Source organism: Podarcis liolepis, assembly GCF_965112155.1.
Source record: "Podarcis liolepis genome assembly, chromosome: 1".
Taxonomy (NCBI): Eukaryota; Metazoa; Chordata; class Lepidosauria; order Squamata; family Lacertidae; genus Podarcis; species Podarcis liolepis.
Window position 1 is genome coordinate 21164737 of NC_139554.1, and position 27248 is coordinate 21191984.

Below are 27248 nucleotides of genomic sequence, written 5' to 3' on the forward strand. Positions count from 1 at the left end.
CGTAACTGGCTGTACATTTGAATAAATAAGGTATACTGTTCATTGACCCTGATGTTGGGAAAGATGGAGGGCACAAGGAGAAGGGGATGACAGAGGACAAGATGGTTGGACAGTGTTCTCGAAGCTACCAACATGAGTTTGACCAAATTGCGGGAGGCAGTGGAAGACAGGAGTGCCTGGTGTGCTCTGGTCCATGGGGTCACGAAGAGTCAGACACAACTAAACGACTAAACAACAGCAACAACATTCATTGTATCAAATTGTAGATTTCAACGGAAGTCTCATAAAGTTCAACAGAAAAAGCAGAAGACCCAGTGGATCAGTTCATTCTCCAGTCAGTTCATGCATAAGGTTCATACAATGAATAGTATACCTTATTTATTCAAAAGTACAGCCAGTTACATCTTGTGTGTTTATTGAATATTTATCACATCCATTCCCATCTGCCTTCCAGCTTGGCCATAGCACCAAAACTGCCTTGGCTGCCCAGTTGGAAGAGAGATGGCAGTGGGAGGGGGTGCAGAGCATGACCTTGTTGGCTCTCCTTGACCACTCTGAGGTTGTTGAACACAGTAGCTTTCTGGATTGGCCCGGGGAGATGTGGGGTGGGGTGGGAGCACTGTATTGTTGCACCCCCCCCCCCCAGTCTCTGAGCTTCAGCCTACAGCCCTTCCACGTTCTGCTGCCGCTGGAACCTATTAGATCAGGGCTTGTTTACTTATTCTTTTCGTTACAAACATGTCCTGCTCTAATTGGCTGCTGCAGTGGTAGTTGGAGGTTAGTTACCTGTTCTGATCCGATTGGATCCAGATGCCCATGTCTACACGGGCTTGACTCAGCTATGCCACTGCATCCAATTCCAGTGAGTTGAAGTTTGATCCTGGGATTTAGGACACTGGAGCCCCCTGGGAATGGGGAATCTTATCAGTGGAACGGACAATGTGTTACAATTCAGTGGGATTAAAGGGAGGATGTGGAGAGTAGCAGTCCCTCTGGAAAAGCAAATAAAATAAAATAAAAATCTATATGGAGGCTTTAGAACAGAAACAAGTTTTCAGTTCCTTTGAAACTGATCCAAATGATGAAACCTTTAACTTGGAACCAGGTCTACCCTTTCAATTTAATTTATATATTCAGTGATCAAGAAAACTGTTGGTTTCCAATCAGAAATTAGTGGCTATCTAGCACAGCATCCTTTTCTCAGCGAGGTCAACTGGAAGCCTCTGGCAAATCAGCAAGCACAAGAGTACTCTTCCCTCTTGGTTTCAGACAACTTGTGTTCGGAAGTATACTGCCTCTGAAAGTGAAGACAAAACATAGCCATCATGGTTGGTGGCCATTGACAGCCCTCTCCTCCATGATTTTTTCCAATCCTATTTTAAGGCCATCCAAGTTGGTGTTCTTTACTGCCTCTTGAGGGAGCAAGTTCCATAGTTGAACTGTGTGCTGAGAGAAGAAGTCCTTTCTTCTATCGGTCCTGAAGCTTCCCCATTCAGTTTCTCACTCGCCTTTTCTCTAAACAAAAAAGTCCCACATGCAGCAACTTTACTTCATACAGGAGCTGCTCTTCATCATTTCTGAACCTGTTCTGCCTCTGCAGTATCCATTTTGAGGTGAGGCAGCCAGAACCGTACACAATATTCCAAATCATCTTGGCGGGAAAGTACAAGTGGAGTGCCACAGGATTCTTTTCTGGGCTCATTGTTGCTCAACATTTTTATAAATGGCCTGGATGAAGGCATCGAGGGGGATGCTAATCAAATCTTCAGATGGTTCCAATCTGGTAGGGGGAGCTAATGTCACTGAAGATATAATTGGCATTCAAGATTTCCCTAACAGATTGGAATACTCAGCCCAAACTAACAAAGTAAATTGTAATAAAGATAGATTTCAGGTTCTGTACTTAGGCAGGAAGAAACAGCTGTAAAAAAATAAGATAGGAACACCTGGCTTGCCAGTAGTATATGTGAAAAAGAACTAGGGGTCTTCTTAGGCCACTAGGAACAGTGTGATGAAGCGGGGGGGGGGGGGGGAGAGAGAAAAGAAAAAAGCTAATGCTATTCTAGGTTGAATCAACAGAAGAACAGTGTCCAAATCAAGAAAAGCATACAGTCGTACCTCAGAAGTCGAACAGAATTTGTTCCAGAAGTTGAAACGTTCAACTTCCAAAGCACAGCTTCTGATTGGCTGCTGGAACCTATTGCAGCCAATCAGAAGCTGCAGAAGCCTCGCCAGATGTTTGGCTTCCGAAAGAACATTCAAAAACTAGAACACTCACTTCCGGTTTTTGATCGGGAGCTGAAACGTTCGACTCCCAAGGCATTTGGGAGCCGAGGTACAACTGTATTCATATTGTATTTTATGTTTCCATATGGATTATTAGCATATATTGCTCCATATTTCTCCCTTCCCCAAAATTCATTCATGTAACATATTTCTGATTGATATTACTATCATCGTAGTTTTCCAAAAGAATCACACACCTCTTAAATCTGTGCAGTTCACAGAAATACCGTTTACCTTCCCGCCGGAGCGGTACCTATGTATCTACTTGCATATCAAAATATGCTTTCAAACTGCTAGGTTGGCAGGAGCTGGAACCGAGCAATGTGAGCTCACCCCATCGCGGGGATTGGAACCGCCAACCTTCTAATCAGCAAGCCCTAGGCTCAGTGGTTTAGACCACAGCGCCACCCATGTCCCTCACTATCTGCATACTACCTTTAATATCAACAAAACTGCAACACACTGACAAATCTCCCCATTTCTAGAGGACTAAGCTATCCTAAATCTCTTTATCAAACTACAACTCACTGGAATTGGACACAGCTTGTGAGATATAAAAACACTGGTCCCAATTGGGACCCTTGAAATAAATTCTGAGTAAAGTTAGTGAAGCAGCAAAAATTTATTTAGTTATCACAAAAACATACTTGCAAAATGGGTGTCCAAAGCAGGCACCCCCAGTTCAGGTAAAGATGAGTATATTGTTAGGATATTTCCGTTCCACCTTAAAAGGGAGCAGGCTTTTGTGAGTCACAGAGTCTGCGCATGTCCTGTTAACAGGATGTTTATGTTGCTGATATTCCTTTCGTTTTCAGTTGGCCAGAGATGCTGACACAGAACGGTCTCGTTTTCTTTTGTTCTGTTAAACGCTAAATAAAGTCTGTAAATTATGCTCTTCTGTGATGCAAGCTTTTGACTGCTTTCTGCTGAAAGAGGGTGCACCAAGCCCTGGAATGTGGCTAGGAATTTCTGAGGCTTTGTGCCCCTAACTGTTGGATCTGCGTGACTACGGGAGGCCGATGGAAACTCCGAACTCCGGCTTGGGGGCCATGATGGAATTATCTCCCTGGCAGTTTCCCAACAACAAGGTTATGGGCCCAGATTCACGGCACCTACAGGAGAGTAAAGCTGCAACAGACTGTGTTTGAGGTATGTTGGGGGAAAAGCGAAAGGAAGGAAGGAACGCTTTTCTTTGATCTCCGGCAAGGCTTAATTGGCCTGGGAGCCGAGCCAGAAAGAGTTCGTGATTAATGGCTGCCAAGATAAGGAGTCTTTCAACTTAAAATAGACTCACGGCTAATGCCAAAAGCTGGAATGGAATTTTTCCAAGCTTCTGGAAATGCTGAATGCCCTAAGTTGGATGGGCAGAATTATGAAACTTGGGCAAAATGGTGTGAATCTTTGCTGCGTCAGTTTGGGGTGTGGCATGTCGTTTATGAAGCCCCCCCAGTTCCTCTGACAGAGAAATGGAGATCAGCTGATTCGAGAGCGATTGACATAATAGTCCTATCCGTATCTCTTGAGGAAATTAAGACGCTGGCTGGCAACACCACTGCACGTGCAATGTGGACTGCTTTGAAAAAAGCTCACAAGCCAATAATCCCAGCCCAGAGTTTGACTGCATCGGAGGTCCTAGCTGTTTCCCAGAATGCGAATGAATGCAGGGATGCTGAGGGCACCAGTTGCAAGCTGCAGGGGGAGCTGACCGTCACGTCATCCCAGGCAGCATTCCAGCCTCCAGGGGGAGCCAAGGAGTCGGCAGCTAAGAGCTCTGGTTCTCGTGAGAACCAAGGTCATCGCCTTTGCAGAGGCCGGAAAGGCAAAGGTAAACAGAGCCACAGGCAGACACCTGCAGATGGCCAGGAGCAGAGGGAGGGTGAAGAGCCCGCGCAAGGGGAAAACAAAGCATTGTTTGCTGGCACGGCTTCACCAAAGGCTAAAGGCACGTCTGCAGATGGCCAGAAGCAGGGGGGCAAGCTGCAAAAGCCCACGCCAGTGGAAAGCAAGGTTTTGCTTGCTGGCACAGCTTCACCAAAGGCTAAAGGCACGTCTGCTGGCCAGGAGCAGCAGGGGGGCAAGCTGCAAAAGCCCAAACCGCTGGAAAACAAGGGTTTGCTTGCTGTAAAGACTGCTCCAACAGCCAAAGGCAGATTTATTGTGGACTCAGGTGCCAGCCGCCACGTTTCCAAGGACAGGCATCTCTTTATCTCCTTCAAGCCTCAGGAAGGTGAGATCCACCTGGCTGATGGAAGGACGTTGCAAATTGCTGGAGAAGGGACTGTGAAACTTGCAAGTTTGCACACAACCATCAGCGGTGTACTGTATGTTCCAGGAGCTGCGAGCAACTTGTTGAGCGTCCCACAGCTTACTGGGCGTGGTTTTCAGATTTCCTTCAAGAGGAGCGTCTGTGTCATCAGTAAAGGCAAAGAGGACTATTTGCATGCAAAGTTTATGGATGGTTTGTTCCATATAACTTATGAGGACACTGCTGTTGTGTCAAATGCTGATTCTTGTTGTGTTGCACAAACTAACAAAGTTCTTCATGCAGGTTGCATTCATGATGCGCATCGAAGGTTTTGTCACCTCTCTTGGAAGGCACTGGCCAAAATGCCAGAGGTGGTTGAAGGTTTGAACATCAAACCCTGTAAATTTCACATGAAATGTGTATCTTGTGCAGAGAACAAGGTGAAGGTTGCTCCAAAAGGCAAGGAGTCTAGCAGGCAGGCTTCCAAACCCTACCAGCTAGTACATGCGGACCTGGTTGGGCCACTTGCGCCCTCTATAGGAGGAGCAAGGTACTTCATGATTCTGATTGATTCTTTTTCCAGGTACATTCATGTGTATTTGCTCGAACAGAAATCACAAGCGTTTCCGAAGTTTAAGGAATTCTGTGCTTGGTTGGAGAATGTGCACGGTAAACGTATTTCTTGTTTTTTTACTGATCGGGGCGGGGAGTTTACTTCTCAGCAGTTTGAAGCTTTCCTGACTGAGAAGGGAATCCAGCATGACATGTCAACGCCCAGATCGCCATGGATGAATGGTCTTGCGGAGAGAGCAAATCAAACATTGCTGCAAGGAATCAAAACCTTGTTGCATGATGCCAATCTCCCTGATAAGTTTTGGGGGGAGGCTCTGGGGAATTTGGTTTACAGTTATAATCGCAGATTGTCATCACCCATTGGTTGTACCCCCTATGAGAAGATGTTTGGCAAGAAACCCAACACCAAACACATGAAAATATTTGGTTCGGACATGTGGGTACGCACACAACAAACCAACAAGCTTGGGAAGTGTGGGGCACATGGTTTGTTCATGGGGTACAAAAAAGGTGCATACAGGGTGTGGATGACTGACTCTAAGTCCATAAAGTTCACAAGGAGTGTTGAGTACAATCCTAAGTGGGGGGAAAATGTGGGAATTTTCCAGAGTTACCCAGAGGAGGATGAAGGTGATGTCAAGCAAGCAGCTAAAGATGAGAAAGCTGCTGCTGATGAGGATGATGATGATGATGATCAGAGTTCGGATTCCAGTTCAGTGGGCGGCGCTGCTGCTGATGTCAGTGAAAGTGATGACACAGCAGACTACCAGAGCGCAAAGGCCTCAGTCAGACCATCTGATGCGTCTGACAATGAACTGGAAGAACCACTGTTCACCATTGGTCACTTTTCTCCTAAGAAGGAGGAGATGAGTCCAGAAGACTTGCGTCTAGTATGCAGATCTGAAAGGGCGACCAAAGGCAGACCTCCAAAGAGGTATGCTGATGAGTTTGCTAAGACAGCAACTGCTGTTCTTACTAGCTCAGAGAAGGTGTGGGAACCTTCAAGCTTCAAAGAGGTTCAGGAGTTAACCTCTAAAGATGCTGAGCCTTGGCTTAATGCCATGAAGGCTGAAGTTGATTCCTTGAACAGGAACCAAACTTGGGAACTGGTACCGGTAGTCCCAGGAATGAGACTGGTTGGCAGCAAATGGGTCTTCAAGGCCAAGACAGACCAGAATGGCAAGGTAGTCAGACACAAAGCCAGATTGGTTGCCAGAGGTTTTTCACAGGTACCAGGACAGGATTACCACGAGACCTACTCACCCACAGTCAAATATGAGAGCATTCGGCTGATGCTCAAGGTCGCTGCGGAGGAGAAACTGCATGTTTCCCACCACGACATTAATACAGCTTTTTTGTACGGGATTTTGGGGGAGGAGCTGTTCATGCTTCCACCTGATGGGATGCAGATACAGAAGGGAATGGTCTGTAAACTGCGGAAATCCTTATATGGTCTCAAGCAGAGTGCCAGGTGTTGGAACACAAAACTCACTGAGACATTGCTTTCTCTAGGTTTTCACCAGGGTAAAGCTGATCCATGTGTGTTTGTCAAGGAGGAGGGGCAAAACAAACTGTATTGTTTATGTTTTGTTGATGATCTTCTGATGTTTTGGAAGAATCAGGCTTTTTACCAAAGCACCCTAGCTCAGCTGAAGGAGCACTTTGACATGAAGGATCTTGGTGAGGTATCCAACTATCTTTCTCTGCAGGTGGAGAGGGACCAAGCAGGTAATTTTCTGGTACACCAAACACAGAAAATTGCTGATGTATTAACCAGGTTGAATTTGGTTGATGCAAACCCAGCAGACACACCGATGGTGACAGGTTACCAGGTAGACAGTACTGCTGAAGCGTTTTCTGACACAACGCTGTACAGATGCATTCTAGGCAAACTGAATTTCATTGCCAGATGTTCAAGACCTGACATAGCTGTAAGCTGTAATCTGCTTAGCAGACATGCCAACAATCCTACGGTTCAGGATTGGAAAGCTCTGAAGCGCATAGCCCGCTATTTAAAAGGGACTATGCACTACAGGCTGAGGTTTACCAGTCAGAAGACTGGAGGTCTTGAAATCTTTGCAGATGCAAGTTTTGGAAGTGACACCACGGATGGTACAAGCACTTCTGGAGTATGCTACATGTACAACCACTGCCTGTTTGACTGGTTGTGCAAGAAGCAGACAACAGTGAGCCTAAGTTCCTGTGAAGCAGAACTCAATGCTTTGTCATTTTCACTCATGGATTGTGAATGGTTGATGCAACTGTTTAAGGACATCAGAGTGTCTGTGAAATGTCCTGTACAAGTGTATCAAGACAATAGATCGTGTTTGGCTTTGCTGAACTCCGAGAGTTGCAAGCAGAGAACCAAGTACTTGCAGATTAAGCTACATCGTGCAAGAGAGTGTATTCAGAAAGGACTGATTCAGGTGTCCTACATGGCAGGAAATGAAATTCCTGCTGATCTGTTGTCTAAGGTTGTTAACAAAGAGCAACTTAAGGTTTACACACAAAGGTTGCAATTGGGTGAACCACAGGTACTACAGGTTACACGGAAAGGGGGAGGATGTTAGGATATTTCCGTTCCACCTTAAAAGGGAGCAGGCTTTTGTGAGTCACAGAGTCTGCGCATGTCCTGTTAACAGGATGTTTATGTTGCTGATATTCCTTTCGTTTTCAGTTGGCCAGAGATGCTGACACAGAACGGTCACGTTTTCTTTTGTTCTGTTAAACGCTAAATAAAGTTTGTAAATTATGCTCTTCTGTGATGCAAGCTTTTGACTGCTTTCTGCTGAAAGAGGGTGCACCAAGCCCTGGAATGTGGCTAGGAATTTCTGAGGCTTTGTGCCCCTAACTGTTGGATCTGCGTGACTACGGGAGGCCGATGGAAACTCCGAACTCCGGCTTGGGGGCCATGATGGAATTATCTCCCTGGCAGTTTCCCAACATATATATCACCTGTCTCCAAGTGCAAGTCCTTCCTCTGTGCGCAGAGGTCACCACCTATCGCGACTGCCTAATTAAAATATTAAACTCTCTGTCCCCGCTGGAACCTCCCATTTCCCTTTACCCAAATAAGGAAGAATGTTCCTATGCTCTCAAACATTTGCTCAATCAATAAGCCACATTCCGACCACCTTTTAGAGTTACATGAATTCTATCCTGCTGAAGCTTCTCTAGATAAACCAGATTCTATCAAGGACAAGTCTTTTTATCACCTCACAGCTGCGATGGTGTCTCTGGGAAACTGCAAAGGCCCCAGTCGGGGGAAAAGAGTCACTAAGGCAACGTTGGAAGACAGCCAAAGAGCCACTTTGTCTCTTGTGGTCAATACTGGAGCTACACATTGCCTAGTGCCATCTGGTGGCCTGCTTCGGAACTGCAAGTCTCTAAAAAATGGACGCTACGTGTCACTGGCTGATGCTTCCAAAAGACAGCTCACTGAGACTGGAATGCTTTACTGTTCCTTTATAGATCCTGAAGTGCTTTTGTGGTGCCTGAGATTGCCAATTCTCTTTTAAGTGTATCAGCTCTTGTTGCTGACGGTTTCAATGTGATGTTTGCTAATAACATGTGCTCTTTTTACAGGGATGGGAAGAAGCTATACAGCGTTGAGGGCAAAGATAGGCTGTTCGTGGTGGAGATGCCTATTGCTACTGTTGCTGACCCCCCTGAAGAGGCACAAGTGCAGTGTGCAAACGTACCACCACATGATAGTTGTGTTCACCTTTGGCATTGAAGATTTTCACATGTGTCATGGTCTTACGTTAAGAAGGCCCCTGAGAACACAGTTGGGTGCAAATTTAAGGGTTGCGATAAGTTCCTTGACTGCAGAGCGTGCAAGCAGGCCAAGGTAACCACATGCACATATCCCAGCTCAGACAGGAGGACCAGCAGACCCTTTGAGCTGGTTCACGCAGATTCATGTGGACCAATGCAGGTGGCTTCTTTAAGTGGATCGAAGCATATTCTTGTGCTGATCGATGATTTTTCGAAACACACCTGGTTGTTCACACTTAGACACAAGAGTGAGGCAGCTGCATTGATCAGGGATTGGATCACAGCGATAGAGCTGCGTTTTCCCACCAAGATGGTTTTGTTTCAGTCTGATCGGGGGGCGGAATTCACTGGTTCTGCGCTGCAGAATTTCTTCAGAACAGAAGGGTATCAGTCACAGTTTGACAGCACCACATAGTCCCCAAGAGAATGGGATTGCAGAGAGGAAGAATAGAACTCTTCAGGAAGCAGCAAATGCTTTGCTTTTTGATTCAGGTCTCCCACAGCGCTTCTGGGTGGAGAGCTATCGAACTGCATGCTTCATACAAAACAGTGTTCAATTCAAGTGTAGGGGACACACCCTATTTTCTGCTGCATGGTAAGAAGCCCAAGGTGGATTTCTTGTGTGTGTTTGGCTGTGAGGCTTGGGTTCTCATCCCAAAGGCCAATCGCACAAAGGGCGAACCAAGGTCCAGGAAGATGATCTTTGTAGGCTATGAGCCGGGTTCAAAGGCGTGGCATTTCGCATATCCCAATGGCAATCAGTCTAGGCTGCTTATTAGCTGCAGTGCTGAGTTCTGTGAGCAGAATGGTTGGCGACGCGTGCATGGGAACCCAGACGTTCTTTCAGAACAGTTTGACTCAGATGATGAGGAAGAGGAGGAGGATGAAACTGAACCTGTTGCTGAGGAACACAGTCCACAGACACAGGAAGCAGTCCAAATCTTTGTTGATGATATCTTGTATATGGCACAGACAGATAAACATGTGGAGAAGTTTGCTAGGGAGCTTGGGAAGCGGTTCAAGCTCAAGCAACTTGGAGCTGTTAGGTTGTATCTAGGCGTAGATGTGTCAAGAACAGAGGGTGGAAGTTTTTTGCTGAGTCAGAAAGGTAAGATTGAGCAACTGCTTCAGAAGTTCAGGATGTCTGAACTCCCATGGAGACTGGCTACGTGAAAGATTGTCAGCAAGTAGAACGCGCTGTGTTTGAAAATGCTGAACTCTTTCAGTCAGCTCTGGGTAGTCTGCTGTATCTTTCCCAGTGGAGCAGACCAGACATAGCGTTTGCTATCAATCTGCTCAGCAGGGAAGCTTCAAGTCCAAGTGTGCAGGCCTGGAATGGTATCAAATGGGTGCTGCGTTACCTTCAGGATACCAAAGACTTTTGCCTTAGGTTGTCAGCTAAGGGTGACGTCAAGCTGACTTCGTGGATGGATGCGGATTGGGCTAACCTCCAAGATCGCAAGTCAGTGTCAGGCCTAGTAGTGAAGTTTGGGAACTCAGTAGTTGGGTGGCGATCCCGGAAGCAAAGTCTCATAGTGCTTTCGTCTTCTGAAGCTGAGTTTAATGTGCTATCTGAGGTTTGCAGAGAGCTTGAGTTCTATGTGTGTTTGGTCCACAAAATCTGTGGACAGAAGTGTTTGCCCATCGTTGTTTTTGAAAACAACCAACCGTGCCTGAAGTTGGCAGAAACGGGGCAATTTAAGGCAAGGACCAAACATCTAGACATACGTTTCCAAAATGTGTGTCAGAGTGTTCGTGAGGGATTAGTTGCACTGAAATACTGTCCCTCAGCCAAGAACCTCGCTGATGGTTTCACGAAATCACTAACCTTCCAGAGGCATGGTGAGTTCTGTGAAGGTCTGTGTTTGGGGTGAGCATTGTTGCTTGTTTTCCCCATATGCAGGGCAAGAGGGGGTGTGGAGTCTGGTGGTTATAGGGTTAACCTCCTGCAATGTCCTGTACCTGGGGGAGGAGTCTCTACATGAGGCTGTGCGTCACAGTTCTTTGTCTGTGAGAGACTTACTTTCAGTTTGAGTCTGAGAGTCCTTCGGCACGGAGCGGAGAGAATGCAGCAAACCTCCGATGGTTGTAATGAACTGATTTATGGCTTGTAAATAAACGCAATAGAGATAGAAGAAGCTGTCTCTAGACATGATTTATTCCTCTTTCTCACACGGATGGCAAGACCTCTGCGACACTGCATTTTCTGCCCAGGTCGTCTCCAGCAAAGTGTGGCCCAGGGAAGCGTGACTGGACGGCAGATTTATTGCACAGATACTGACCCCAATAGTGCCTGCACTCCCTGCTCTTCCTCCCCATCAAAGGGAGCCACATAGAGGATGTGGATCCTGATAGTGCCTACCCTCCCTCCTTCCCTCCCTGTCAAAGGGGGCCGTGTAGCTGATCGTGATCCCTCCTTCCCTCCCTGTCAAAGGGAGGATTCCCATGCAGCTTCTCTTCGTGCCTCCCTCTGTCTCTGGCTGGCCATTCCCCAATCGGGAAAGCCACACAAAGCCCGCATCCCCACTTCCAGCAGCACTGTGCAAAAATTTGGCAGAGCTGTGGAAAAGGCAAGAGAGGGAATTGGGATATTTAATATGTCCGTTTTCTCCCATTTCATTGTACTCAAACAGCTCCCCTTTCCATTCCTCAGGTACTACCGTCTTTCCCTAAAAGTAAGACATCCCCCGAAAATAAGACCTACTTCCAGTTTTGCCTCTCACTGTAATATAAGGCATCTCCCCGAAAATAAGATCTCCCTGATAATAAGGCCTCCCCTGAACATAAGGCCTCCCTGGAATATAAGGCCCCTGAAGCTACCATAAGGCATCTGACTCCTCTGGATCGTAGCAGCGGGCGCCGCTGCACAGCTCACTGATTGGCCGCAGTGCAGCCAGAACTATTCAGGCAGTGCGAGGTCTCTTTAAATCAGAGAGCCCGCACTGCCACTCGGACAAGCTGCCACCTGTTGCTCGCTCTGCCCTGACGGAGTCTGGCTGACTCACAATTAGACAATAAATTTGTACCGTATTCTTCTTCATGGAAAAATAAAACATCCCCAAAAAATAGGACCTAGTGCATCTTTAGGAGCAAAAATTAGTATAAGACACTGTCTTATTTTCGGGAAACAGGGTATGTGTACTCATGGTACCATGTGCTGCAATCAACATTAAGTGTCCTGTTCTATGTAGTAAATTAAAACATATATTTCATATAAGAACTCCCATCATATATGTATGTAGATTGAGACCCTAGTATACATCTGTTTATATCTGCTTTCCTCTCAATTTAGCTCTTCATATAAACCTCAGCTTCTGCACAATCCTAGAGCCTGTGTGGTATAGTGGTTAAGAGCGGTAGTCTCGTAATCTGGTGAACCGGGTTCACTTCCCCGCTCCTCCACATGCAGCTTCTGGGTGACCTTGGGCTAGTCACACTTCTAGAAGTCTCTCAGCCCCACTCAGCTCACAGAGTGTTTGTTGTGGGGGAGGAAGGGAAAGGAGAATGTTAGCTACTTTGAGACTCCTTCAGGTAGTGATAAAGTGGGATATCCAATCCAAACTCTTCTTCTAAATGTTAGCAGGGAAAATGTCAGCTTGATATTTAAAAACATTTGGCATAATTCATGAATTTCTTAGAAGAGCTTGTTCATCTGTGAATAAGGCTCTCGTGGTTTTCAGGAGGAAATGATAGATATCTTAATGTACTTCCTGCTTACTGATTTCAGTTTGGTTAAAGACACATCTTGACAAATGCTGGCTCAGGGTGGTGCTTTTATCCTCCAGTAAACAGCACAGGAAAGATAAAAAACAAAACATTATTGGTGCCAGTCACTGAGAGAACCTGATAGTAGAATGTTCTGCTCAAATCAATTCACTTTGTGATATTTTCATGTAGGTCAGTCGTCATCACTTTTAGACAAATAGTGGCCATTGTTAATGGCAGGAGTGGTCTGTACAGTGGTACCTCTGGTTACGTACTTAATTCGTTCCGGAGGTCCATTCTTAACCTGAAACTGTTCTTAACTTGAAGCACCACTTTAGCTAATGGGGTCTCCGACTACCACCATGCTGCCTGAGCACGATTTCTGTTCTCATCCTGAAGCAAACTTCTTAACCCGAGGTACTATTTCTGGGTTAGTGGAGTCTGTAACCTGAGGTGTATGTAACCTGAAGCATATCTGAAGCATATTGTTAATGGCAGGAGTGGTCTGTACTCTTCTTCCTTAACCATTTCCAACTTCCATTCCTCAGGAGTCTCATATGAGGGCGACAAAAGCTGTGGAGCCCTCCAATATCATCATAGCACCTCCACGCCATGTTTTTGCACCATGTGTTTCCCCATGAAAGCTTTAGAAATCCATCTACTTTACAGTTGGTTTTACACTGAGTTAAATCACACTTTAGTTCACGGTTTTTGCAATCTCCAGAGTGATGAAATGAAGGACATCCTCCCAATAATCCCTACTCAATGACAATTCACTTTGAACTTCACTGGCGAAACTCCCCATACTCTGGGGGCTAAGTTTTCCTAAATCCCACTGTTTAACTACAGCTCATTGGAACTGGATGCAGTTGAATTACTGAACCACCACATATTTGTGTTTTTCAAACCATGAAGTCATGATCTTATCGGCTGGCGCAGCATCAGATACAAACCAGGTAGGTGTCCTTACCCAATTGGCTGCTGCAGCAGCAGGTAGAAGGAAGCCAGGGTCATAAATGGAAGGCAACCTAGGGAGAAGAGAGCTTACTCTACAAGCAAGAGGGAAGAGCAAACATCTCAGCCCAAAGGAGCAAGTGTCAAAGTAAGAAGCAGGACGTTTTGGGGAAAACCCAGGTATGTATACAAACGATCTGGAAAATGTTTGTTGATAATTCACCATCCATAAGGGGCAGTGAAAGCTAGCTGAATGAGTGTGAATGGGGAGACGTACAGGTTAACGTCAGGCCACTTGCCCCCCTTGCAGAAGTTTCTGACTCTCAAAGGCTGCTGTTCTAGGAGCACTAGGCCCTGGTGAGGCTGTATACCCCCTGCCTGAGTGGCTGAAGCAGCTCAGGACACTCCCCAAACTAGGACACCTTTCATTAGTGCTGGGGAAGGGAGAATGCAAGGCAAGCCTGCTGAGGATGTTGGGCAGCATCACTGGCAAGGATGATGAGCGAGAGGAAGCCCCAGGCAGTCAAAGCAAGTTATGCAGATGTGTGAAGGGACAATAAGTAATACCCATTTACTGAATCATTTGATCAAAGTAATTCTGACCAATAAGGGCACTGTAAGCTCCCAATGTCTGCTGGGATCCAAATCCTGGCAGAACGTACAACTCAGAACGTACAACTAGGCCACAGTCAACAAATGAGAATGACACATTCCCAATATATGTTACCTTAGAACAAAAAGAATTCCTTTGAGTAGGTTTCCATAGAAGAGTGCTAATGTGTGCTAAAGAGAGCCAGTGTGGTGTAGTGGTTAAGAGCGGTAGTCTCGTAATCTGGGAAACTGGGTACACGTCTCCGCTCCTCCACATGCAGCTGGTGGGTGACCTTGGGCTAGTCACACTTCTTTGAAGTCTCTCAGCCCCACTCACCTCACAGAGTGTTTGTTGTGGGGGAGGAAGGGAAAGGAGAATGTTAGCTGCTTTGAGACTCCTTAAAGGGAGTGAAAGGCGGGATATCAAATCCAAACTCTTCCTCTTCTTCTTCTTCTAATATATGCTGGGGGTTTTTTATGTTTCTGTGTGTTTAGGAAATCTCAGATTGCAATGAAACTCGCCATCCATTTCTCCTTGTTACCGATTGTCCTTCAAGCCCAAAATGGTCATGGAGATAAAGATCCACCTCAAGAAAAGCTAGCTTCCAGCATTGCTGACTTTGCATTTAAATTCTCCAGACAAGTAGCTTCACTCCAGGGTGGCAAAAATATCTTCTTCTCTCCTTTGAGTATCTCCATGGCGTTTTCAATGATTGGCATGGGTGCTAAATCCAACACCCAAAATCAAATTTACGAAGGACTTGGATTGACATCAATTGACACAAGCAAGGTCCATAAAGAATTTGAACAGCTCATTCAGATGCTGAACAGTCCTGGAGCTAAGATGGACATAGGAAATGCCATGTGGATAAAACAGTCACACCAAATTCTTCCTAAGTTTTCAGAGGATGTCAAAAGTTTGTACAAAACAGAGAGCTTTAACTTTGAACAATCCTCAGAGGCTGAAGGGCAGATAAATGATTACGTGGCAAAGAAAACCCATGGGAAAATTACTAAAGCAGTTGAAGGCTTAGATCCACAAACCCTCATGGTTCTTGTGAACTATATCTACTTCAAAGGTATGTTAAAGAAAGATAAGTTGCAAATATTTAATGCTTTGTATTGTTCAATCTGCTAAAACTGGAAGGAATAAGTTATCCCTTCAAAACAAAAGCATTTCTACAGTGAAACCAACAATTTAGTTGAATGTTCTAAAACATACAGCATTTAATGCAGAATTAGAGAAAGACAGGTGTTGAGGCTGAAGTGGCTAACCTGAAGTATTCCAGATGTTCTTGGGCTACATCTCCCACCGATTGGCCATGCTGGCTGATACTGATGGTGGTGAAGTCCAGCAACATCAAGATCCTTGCCCCTGGATGCTTCTAAACCACACAGGAAGCAGTTCCATTTGACTCAGTCCATGTTTTGGCCTGCAGGACCCCACTCTTCCCATTTCTTGCTGTCTTCTGATACATCAATAGCAGGTTGACTTACCCTTGGCAATCCTTCTCCTTTGTCTGCACTCTCCTGATTCAACATACTGCTTTCATACCCATAGTTGAAGGTTCATTCTCTAGCCGGCAGCTGATCCAGTTCTGCTGGATCTCTCAGCGGCTTTTGATACCATCAACCCTAACATCCTTCTGGACCATCTTGAGGGGCTAGGAGTTGGGGGTACTGTTATACAGTGGTTTGACGCCTTTCTCCTGGGTTCTTCTGGACATGGGTCCAGAAAGTGGGGAGGGATGAGTGTTCAGACCCTTGGGCTCTCACTTGTGGGGTGCCTCAGGGGTCTGTCCTCTCCCCCATGCTTTTTAACATCTACATGCAGCCGCTGGGAGAGAACACCAGGCGGTTTGGGTTGGGTGTTCATCAATATGTGGATGATACCCAGCTCTACCACTGTGGTAAATCAGAACCAGTGAAGACAGTGAAGGTCCTGTGTGAGTATCTGCAGGGGGTGGGAGGATGGATGGCAGCTTATGGACTGAGGTTGAATCCTGACAAGACAGAAGTACTGTTCTTGGGGGAAAGGGGGCGGGCTGGTGTGGAGGACACTCTGATCCTTCTTGGGGTAACTGTTCCCCTGAAGGACCAGGTGCGCAGCCTAGGAGTCATTTCGGACTCTCATCTGTCCATGGAGGCGCAGGTTAATTCTGTGTCCAGGGCAGCTGTTTACCAGCTCCATCTGGTACGCAGGCTGAGACCTTACCTGCCCGCAGATTGTCTTGCCAGAGTGGTGCATGCTCTAGTTATCTCCCACTTGGACTACTGCACTCTACATGCGGCTTGAAGGTGACTTGGAAATTACAACTAATCCAGAATGCGGCAGCTAGACTGGTGTCTGGGAGTTGCCGCCAAGACCACATAACACCAGTCTTGAAAGACCTACATTGGCTCCCAGTACGTCTCCGAGCACAATTCAAATGTTGGTGCTGACCTTTAAAGCCCCCTAAACAGCCTCGGTCCTGTATACCTGAAAGAGCGTCTCCACCCCTATCATTCAGCCCGGACACTGAGGTCCAGCGCCGGGGGGCTTCTGGCAGTTCCCTCATTGTGAGAAGTGAGGTTACAGGGAACCAGACAGAGGGCCTTCTCGGTAGTGGCAGCTGCCCTGTGGAATGCCCTCCCAGCAGATGTCAAGGCAATAAACAACTATTTTACTTTTAAAAGACAACCGAATGCGGCCCTGTTTTAGGGACATTTTTAATGTCTGCCTCTTTATTGTTTTTAATATGCGGTTGGAAGCTGCTCAGAGTGGCTGGGGAAACTCAGCCAGATGGGCGGGGTATTAATAAATTATTATTATTATTATTATTATTATTATTATTATACTACTTCTTTTTCATCTTAGATGACTGGAAATATCCCTTTAACCCTATATTCACCCATAAACAAGATTTTTTTATTGACGAAGGAAAAACTGTGAAAGTTGACATGATGGAAAAAACGGAGCGTTACAGATATTTCCGCGATGAAGCTCTATCATGCTGGGTAGTTGAACTTCCTCACAAAGGCGGTGCGGCTGCCTGGTTCATTCTGCCTGATGAAGGCAAACTGAAGGAAGTGGAGGATACTATGGGGGAGGAAACTTTGTCCAAATGGAGAACATCTTTAAAAAGGGGGTAAGGCTTTTCTCTGCTGTTTCTAAATGCCTCTGTAGTAGTTAGTATTTATTAGAGTTTGGAACGAAGGCATCTATTTTAAAACTGTAATATCCCTCTATTTAAGGGTATGAAGGTCTGACACTGCAAATGCAGTTTATTGCTGAATGTTATAAAACTCTTCATCACTGATGATTTAATGTTCTGATTTTCGTTTAGGAAAGAAATTCGTCTGTCCCTTCCAAAATTCTCCATGTCTGCATCCTATAATCTCAAGAAGGTGCTGTCTAGGCTGGGCATTATTGATGTGTTTAGCAACAATGCTGATCTATCTGGAATTACTGGAAGTAGAGGCCTGAAGATTACCAAAGTACGTGTGTAAATATCATGCCTTGGGTATTTTATGGTATGAGATCAGGCTTTTAAAAGTAACTGACAAATTTACTTCGAAGCATTAAGAATCAGCCCCTGGACCTTTCCACCTTCTCTTGCAGTCTCTGTAGCAAGAAGACTGTGCCTGATCATTCCTTATCAGGAGACTCTTTGCCTCCTTGCCATAGTAACCAAGTACATAGGGTCGTAGGCAGTGTTAGTACCACTCAGAGATGACCCAGTCAGAATAATTTTATTTATTTTGTTAGTTACTTAGTTGCCATTCTTCACTCTAAGGTCCCAGGGTGAGTTACAACATTGAAACACAACATTAAAAATAGTTTGAAAACTACCTGCAATCATAAAAAGAAGGAGGGTCGTAGAATTGTAGAACTGTAGAGTTGTAAGGGAGCCCTAGGGTCATCTAGTCCAACCCCCTGCAATGCAGGAATCTCAGCCAAAGCCTCCATGATTGACGGCCATCCAACCTCTGCTTAAAAGCCTCAAAAGGACCTCCCTTGATCTGGATATTATACTGGAATGGACTTCCTTGGAGCATCTTAAGCAGAGGTTGGATGGCCACCTGTCATGGATGTTTTAGTTGAGATTCCTGTATTGCAGGGGGTTGGCCTAGATGCCCCTTCTAACTCTACCATTCTATGAGTCTATGAACTATTCTGTGACCTTTACTGGTGGCAACTGCATGCACACAGACTTAATTGCATTGCATGTGAGAATTTTGCTTGGGTTAGGGAAATGCTGCACTAAGTTCCAACACATCTGAAAGACGAATCAGAACCCAGTGTGGCGGAGAAAATTAAAATAAAGCAGCCAATCAAAAGACATTCCAGCCTGGAAGTTCTTTAAGACAGGCAGAACCCAGTCCCTCCATTCTTCTGTGCATATTTACAGGCAGCGCTTGTGGCCTTGGAACAAAGGTTCGGAAGGAATTCTTCCTCCTCCTTCCGAGCACCTTGGCCATGTGACTTGAGAAGCACCCAGTGGCCCAGTGGGCTCGGTGCTCACCTCACATGCATGCCAAGCCTCAAGCGCACATTCAGCGACTCAGGGAAAGACGGCATAAGGGGGACCAAGGTTTCCATTATTCTTTAAAAAAAATAAATTATTTTTTCTTTTTCATTCATTACATACATCTCAAATTCTTAACATTTACTATATATTCCTCCCTCCCTCCCCTCCAAGGCTTCCCCCAACTTCTGCTTCTGGTTTGTTTCTATTTTCACCCACTTCGCTATCTCTTAACGGAAAAAGTTATTAATTACGTAACTTCAAGCCTAAAGACATGAAAATAACAGGAAAGACACCATCATATTTCACTATCTTCTAAACATTTTCTAATGCTAATAATATGAATGTTTATTTAAATCCTGCCATCAAGCCTACTGACTTTCTTTGTTTCTGCAAATATAATTTGAATGGTTCCCAATCTTTTTTTAAGTCTCTGTTGTCTTTTTCTCTTAGTCTATCTGTCATTTTTGCCAGTTCTGCATAGTTCATCAACTTCTCTTGCCATTGTTCTTTAGTTGGTATTTCTCCAGTCCTCAAGATGGATCAAGATTTCCCTTCACCCAGTACAGTGGTGCCTCACAAGACGAAAAGAATCTGTTCTGTGATTCTCTTTGTCTAGTGGTTTTTTCCGTCTTTCGAAGCAAGCCCATTGAAGGATTAGCGGATTAGCACTATTAGCGCTATTAGAGGCTTTTAGCGGCTTTTAGTGGCTTATCTGCTGATCGGATCAGCTGATAAGTGGCTTAGCGGCTTAGAAAAAGGGGGGAGGGGAAAAAACCAGCAGGAACTGGCAAGACATTGTCGTCTTGCAAAGCAAGCCCACAGGAGATTCGTTTTGCGAAGCACCTCCAAAACGGAAAACTCTTTCGTCTAGCGAGTTTTGCGTCTTGCGAGGCATTCGTCTTGCGGGGCACCACTGCACTGCCTCGGTTATCTGCCCCACTGTCTCTTGAGTTGTCTTTCCTGCCCTGACTAACAGCCAATTAATAAAATGCAACTGCAGCCTAACCAATTATTCCCAAACATATGAAGGGGGGAAAAGGAGTCATGAAGCAAAATATTCCTCCTCAGCCCCCAAATAGGCAACTAACCAAACCCCATACCATGCAGGGACGGAAGGTGGGCACTCCAATGAAAAGACTGTTTCCACAGATCGAGGCTTCAAAGCGGCTTAGTGCTTGTGTGCATTTTTGTTTGTGGGGGTTTTTTCTTTGTGTGTGTTTGTGTGTTTATTTCCTTGTTTGTGTTTTGATGGTGGGGGAAGCACTGGGAAATGATTCTTGGAATGAGGATAGGAGGATTATAAATGTGTTTCACTTTTCATCTGTGATATGTTGCAGGCCAACTAACTTAGTTGGTCTTTAAGGTGCTACTGGAAGGATTTTTTTTTATTTTGACTATGGCAGACCAACACGGCTACCTATCTGTAACTGGAACCATGTTGCAGGCTGTGATGGTTCCAAAAATATATCTTCCTTCCTTCCTGTGCAGGCTACTCACCAGGCTGTCCTGGATATACATGAAGAAGGTAGTGAGGCAGCAGCAGTGACGGCTGTACAGATTGGTCCCAAATCTGCACGCCTCTCCTTTCCAATTAGACTAGTATTTGACAAGCCATTCTTTCTCACCATATTGGCACCAAATGATGGACCCATGCTTTTCTTTGGGAAAGTAGTGAACCCTGCTCGAAAATGAACATTAGGTGGACCATTCAGAAGCTTCCAATTACCAGCCATCTTAGTGATGAAAGAGGACTTTCCCCCTTTCTTTGATAGAAGAAAGCATCATAACCAGTGGTTGTTTTTAAGGACAACTATGTCATCGACAGCAAACTGCGTGTACAATAAAGATAATTTTAAAACATGTCTCTATTTCATTTTGTAATATAATTTTTATGAAATTTTCTTTTTTACAATTAATAATATTCATTTAAACAACCTTAAAATATCAATGACTTCCCTTCTTCTCTTTCCGTGGTTTGTTTTGCACAACATAAATCCCTGCATATTTTACATGAATTAAACCATTCAGTATTCCATTATTACATCCATCACAACTTATTTACACTGTTGAATTTATCTTAATGCTGGCAACGTTTTCAAGTGTACACAATGCCCCCCCATATATTCAATAAACATTTTCCAATCTTCTTTAAACAGCTGTCCATGGAGGCACTGGTCAATTCTGTGTCCAGGGCAGCTGTTTACCAGCTCCATCTGGTACGCAGGCTGAGACCCTACCTGCCCGCAGACTGTCTTGCCAGAGTGGTGCATGCTCTAGTTATCTCCCACTTGGACTACTGCACTCTACATGCAGCTTGAAGGTGACTTGGAAACTACAACTAATCCAGAATGCGGCAGCTAGACTGGTGACTGGGAGTGGCTGCTGAGACCACATAACACTGGTCTTGAAAGACCTACATTACCTCCCAGTACGTTTCTGAGCACAATTCAAAGTGTTGGTGCTGACCTTTAAAGCCCTAAATGGCCTCAGTCCAGTGTACCTGAAGGAGCATCTCCACCCCCATCGTTCTGCCCAGACACTGAGGTCTAGCGCCGATGGCCTTCTGGCGGTTCCCTCACTGCGAGAAGCCAAGTTACAGGGAACCAGGCAGAGGGCCTTCTCGGTTGTGGCGCCCGCCCTGTGGAACGCCCTCCCATCAGATGTCAAAGAGATAAATAATTACCTGACATTCAGAAGACATCTTAAGGCAGCCCTGTTCAGGGAAGTTTTTAATATGTAACGCTGTACTGTTTTTAACACTGATTGGGAGCTGCCCAGAGTGGCTGGGGAAACTCAGCCAGATGGGCGGGGTACAAATAAATTATTATTATTATTATTATTATTATTATTATTATTATTATTATTATTATTATTATTATTAAAAATCAATGGGGGGTGACAAGAAATTTTCCACACCGTGTACCACCTGACCTTCCTACGCTTCTGGGTGGGGATCACCTTTCCCTGTGCCCCCCCCCCCCATTCCTCCTGGAGTTTGTGTGTTTCCTGCAGTCTGCCCACCTGCCCTTTTGTCCTAGAATCCACTAGGGACACCTACAAGGGCTAAGGTTTTCTGAGCACAATACAAACAATAATAACATAATAATTTATTATTTATACCCCGCCTATCTGGCTGGGTTTCCCCAGCCACTCTGGGAGGCTTCCAACAAAGACCAAAAATACACTAAAATGCAACTCCTGGCATTTATCCTGTGACATTCCGGTCACACAAAATCCAAGCTCTGATTAAAGATGGAGAGAGAAATTCAAAGGACATTCACTTTCCTTACTGTGCAGCAGCATGCTGTTCCAAATCACCCTGAAAGAGTGGTGATTCAGGTCCCTGATCTCTGAGAGACCCAGTCCTTGCTGTCAGAAAGGAAATGGCCCCCTTCAGCCCAATTACCCCTAAAGGAGGCAACCCACTGATTTCTTCTAGCAGTGGAGGAGAGTGCAGCTAGCCATAAACCAGAGAAGCAGAGAGACAGAGTGAAAACGGGAGCCTTCAGATCCAATCTGCAAGGTCCCAGTTTTGAAGCTTGGTCAGAGAACAGACTCACTCACACGGCATGCCACTTACATTCCTCCCTTCCTACTCAACCCCGGTGGATTTCTGGACATCCTGCTGGCTTCTAGCTGGGCTTGTCCTGGGAAAACCTCTTTATCACCAAGACCACTGAATGATCTGTGGATTTTCATCCACAAACACTCAATTTTGTGTTGTGCACTGATGAAATCCTTATCCAGGTGCCATTCAGATGGCCTTGAGTGACCTGGGTCCCCATACAGGCCACCAACTGTGGTAAGAATTCACCTCTACACCACTTTGTTCATTACCCAGGTGAGGAACTTTTGAATAAACCACAGAACCAAGGAAACTGTTTTCAAGTCCAGCATCCAGATTTATGAACCCAGCGTTTCTTGTAGCTATTGTAATAGGACAGAGCTCACTCAACTCAACGTGCCAGTTGAGAAGGTCTGCCCTGAGGAACTTCAGAATAAAAGCTTATATTGCAGTTCGAGCACAGCAAACAAAGTCATAAAACATCTTCACATATGCCAGGAAAGGTTACATGTCATGAGAAGTAAAGCACACATGGCTCCATACTGGTAACTTCACCCCCACACCTTAAGAAGTAGATTCTTCATAATCACAGATATTTTATCTAGGCACATCAGCTGGTAGCAATGTTCAGCATTCTAAAGATGTTGATGTCTCATTTAATGAACTTTTATGACAACTAAAAAAGACAGCAATATTTAATAACAAGCTATCATATATTCTTTTATTGTATTGTCTCAAGTCAATGCACGTGAAATTAAATCTAATCTGGCATTATCTGGTTATATATTTATTTTGCAGCCGGCAATTAAGTGGAACTGTTGCCTAAACCAGTGTTTCCCAACCTTTTTTGGGCAAAGGCACACTTGTTTCATGAAAAAAATCTCGAGGCACACCACCATTACAGCCCCGTGACGTCAGCGCGCAGCGTCACGCCGGGAGGGACATGAATTGCTAGCAAATTACATAATCACCTCCTTGAGGGCTGGCTCATCTTCTCCGAAGGCAGAACCCCATTAATTAACAGCACAGACTCACACCATAGCCAAGACGAGGGGGGAAAACCTCAGTCATGCACAGTCATGCACATGTGGGGGCTAAATGAGGACGAAGACCGGGCAGAGAGCAGGGTTCAAATCACCCCACCTGGCCAGGACAATCCCTGGGTGCTCCCTTGGGCCACTCGCCTGACCCACCTCGCAGGGCTGTTGTTGCGAGGATAACACGGGGAGAACCACGCGCGCCTCCGGGAGCTCCTTGGAGGAGAAAGCGGGCGATGAATGCAATGCACGAAATATATGAGAGGCGACCAGGTTTTGCAGGTGAGGGGCCCCCGCCAGCCTCCGCTTCCAACACCCGGCGCAACGACGCCGAAGTTTCCCCCCGGGCTCGGCTCGGGGAGCAGCGCTGCTCCCCCCCGGCTCCCCTTCGCCCTCCCGGCTCTCTCTGCCGCCCACTGGGGACCCCCCTCACCTGCCAAGTCCGGAGCGCCGGTGGAAGTTGCATGCATGCATGCAGGGCGCCGCGTTGCCATTGCATTGCACTGCACTCCATGCAACGCCTGCACGCATGAATTGCCTTGCACGCCTGCCAAGGGGTCTCCCCGCGGTCCGATGCGTCCCCTCCGGCGCGGATGCAGCATTGCAAAAATAAAAAACCCCCGACGCAGCCCTACCTGGGGGGCAGCCTCCACCGCTCCGCCTCCGCGGGGATCCCCGGGCTCCATCCTGCCGCCCGATCTCCGTGGGGGCGCAGGCAGGCTGCGCGGGGTCTGCGCGGAAGAGCCCCTGCCCGCCCAGCCGCCGCCGCTGCGCTCATTCCATGGCCGGGAGAAGAGCGCTTCAAACAAAACGCCCGGCCCGCCAGGCCATGCTGGGAAACGTAGTTTGTGCACCCCGCGCGGGCGCGGAGCCCAAGGGCGAGGGGACTACGGATCCCGGCAGCCCCCGCGCCGGGGACGGAGGGGGAGAGGCCGGGTGCAGGGATGGAGGGACGGGTGGGCGAGCGAGTGAGTGAGTGGCAGCCGCCAAGCCTTGGCCGAGAGCCAGGAAGGGCCTCCCCGGAGGAGGAGGAGGAGGGAGGCGCAGAGCGGGAGGGAGGGAACCCCAGGGGTCATCTAGTGACGGCGCCCCAATCGAAAATTTGACTTAAAAAAAAAAAAAAGCTTTCAATTTTTTTAATTTTTCCCGCGGCACACCAGGCAACATCTCGCGGCACACTAGTGTGTCGCGGAACAGTGGTTGGGAAACACTGGCCTAAACAGCTGAAATAGTGCCGGAATGTAATTCACAAGTTTCAACAACATGACAGCTGCATCATCAGCAGGAAGGGAGAGCATTTTGTATAGGTGCCTTGTTTAATGGTTTGAAATGCATCACACATTCGCAATAGTATCTGAGACTCCCCTCTTTGTCGATAAAGCCTTAGGGAGCCTTCCTTTTTACCACGTTGGCATTTCTCTAAGATTCAGCGATTTACTTTCTATGTTCCTTTTGAAGGCATAAATGACGTTACAGATCTGAAATAGCAAATGGATGTTCCCTTGGTGTGTCATGCTTGAAGTGGGTTCACTATTTTCCCCATGAAAAGCATTACCCAGTCCTCTGGTGCCCACATGAAGAGAAAGAACGGCCTGTCCAATTTGAGTAGAACAGGACTTGGGGCACTGGGTCCAATCTTGTCACTTCCAAAGCTGACTGCAGCTGCCTCCGTCCCTCTTTCATTAACATCCAAAACAGCCTTGTGAGAAGCCTGCACAGGAGGAAATATATAAATATATATATATTGTTGGAAACCATTGCAGCCTCCAACAGAACCACAAGTGAAGAGAGAGCCACTGATTTTTAAAAGGGCGCAGTTGTTTCTGCTCTTACACTAATGCATGTATTTACATACATGTGCATATTGGCAAATATGCGCACGTATGTAAAATATGTGCGATATAACATTGTGCCACCAGATGGCGATGTGGAGTCCTGTTTTTCTCTACCTGTTTTCCCCTCTTAAATTTACAATGCTTTAAACTTCGTCACTTTTTTGATGTGTCTAGATCCAGCCTAGGAGTTTTACTGATGGCAACTGCAGGCACACAGACAAAACTGTGTTGCGTTAGACAACTTTGCCTTGGCTATGGAAATTCAGCAGTAAACTACTGTGGACCAAGCAGCAAATATACTGCAGCTGCTAATTTCATAAATGAATTAAAGCATACAAAACATGCCAATGTAAAATGAATTTAGAAGCAATGAAAACAGTTTTGTGGCTAGAAATGACACCTTAAAACAATATAAAACAATAATGATGAAGTGAAGGAACAGACCACGATGCTCGGCACCTATCCATGCCCTGCTAACCTCCAGATTGGTCCAAAATGCAGCAGCAGGGTACTGGCTAGATTTCCATTTAATAATAAATAATAATAATAAATTTTATTTATATCCCGCCCTCCCCAGCCGAAGCCGGGCTCAGGGCGGCTAACAACAATAAAACAGTACAACAGTACAACACAACACTCTAAAATCATTCATTATAAAATTAATTCAAATCAAGCCACTGGCAACCATTGGGCCAGAGCTCTGCGAAGATTGCCGAGGGAGGGAGTCAGGCTGTGCCCTGGCCAAAGGCCTGGGGGAACAGCTCTGCGGAAAGATGTCAAGTCCCGCAGGGCCCTAGTCTCTTGTGACAGAGTGTTCCACCAGATCGGAGCCATAGCCGAAAAAGCCCTGGCTCTGGTTGAGGCCAGCCTAACCTCTCTGTGGCCTGGGACCTTCAAGATGTTTTTATTTGAAGACCGTAAGTTTCTCTGTGGGACATACCAGGAGAGGCGGTCCCGTAGGTACGAGGGTCCTAGGCCGTATAGGGCTTTAAAGGTTAAAACCAGCACCTTAAACCTGATCCTGTACTCCACCGGGAGCCAGTGCAGCTGGTATAGCACTGGGTGAATGTGATCTCACAGCGAAGACCCTATAAGGAGTCTCGCTGCGCTTCTCCCTGCCGCCAGCCCCACAAGCCTGGGGGACAGTGGGGAGGTGCAGTAAAAAACTTTGAAGTTTTAGAAGACAGAAAGGAAAAGACAGAAGGGAAAATGCAGGGTCCCACGTGCCAAAATGTGGACTAAGTAGAGGGGCACTGTTTCCTTTGGTAGAAGCATCCAGGGACAGGAAATTTGGTGCCCTACAGATGTTATGCCCTAGCTGGCATGGCAGGGATGGTGGAAGATGTAGTCCCAGAACAGGGGTCTGCAACCTTTAAGACAAAAAGAGCCACTTGGACCCGTTTCCTAAGGCAAAAAAACCTGGGAGCCGCAAAACCATTGCGACATTTAAAACAAATATATATCCGGAACCGCGATCTGACAGCGGGCGGAAAGGTGACGTCGGGACGGTGCGTGACTAACGCACGCACCGCCCCCATGCGACGTCACAGCCAGTATAGCGCCCGCCACAGTGGCGAGTGTCGGGGCGCACAATGCTCCTCCTCCCTTCGCTAGTATCCGCCCCGGAGCCGCGGCAAAGGTGTAAAAGAGCCACATGCGGCTCCGGAGCCGCGGGTTGCAGACCCCTGCTCTATAAGATATATAAGGGCACATTCCAGCCAGTCCAAACCATTAAAGGAAGGTACAAAGGAGATCTGGTAGGGGGTGTGGTTTCGGAGAGAGTGTGACCTTGGGAGAGTCCCAAGAACCAGATAGAAAGGATCTCAGAGGCTTACATTCAGCCCCATGGCCTAAGGTTCATCTTCCCTGGCATAGAGGAACAGGGAATATTTGATGGCACCGCTGTCCTTCCTCTGATCTACAAACTTGTCATACAGTGACGGAGATGCTGCTGTCAAGATCATACTCCTTTCATCCAATTAATAACATGTTTTTCAAGACTGCGATCTTAGGGATGATATGCACCGCACACTGGTTAGCATGCATCTCTTTGGTTATTCGTTTTCTGCTGCAGAAAGAAACACAAAATGCTTTAATAGATTTCCGTGTATCACATCAGCATTTGATTTGTTTTAGAAAGTGTGATAGTGACAGCACAAGCATAGTAAA

At 46.3% G+C, this 27248-nt stretch overlaps 1 protein-coding gene across 1 annotated transcript in view; it reads left to right on the plus strand.

Moving 5' to 3' along the window:
• The window catches only part of LOC310710875 (alpha-1-antitrypsin-like), a gene marked incomplete at its 5' end in the record, with an annotated part of 70368 nt that overhangs the window by 24339 nt on the left and 18781 nt on the right, over positions 1-27248 (plus strand). The window contains 3 exons of the mRNA XM_083512134.1: positions 14627-15210; positions 17034-17259; positions 17458-17608. Coding sequence (XP_083368260.1) covers positions 14627-15210; positions 17034-17259; positions 17458-17608 — 961 coding nt within the window. The remainder of the gene's footprint in view (positions 1-14626; positions 15211-17033; positions 17260-17457; positions 17609-27248) is intronic.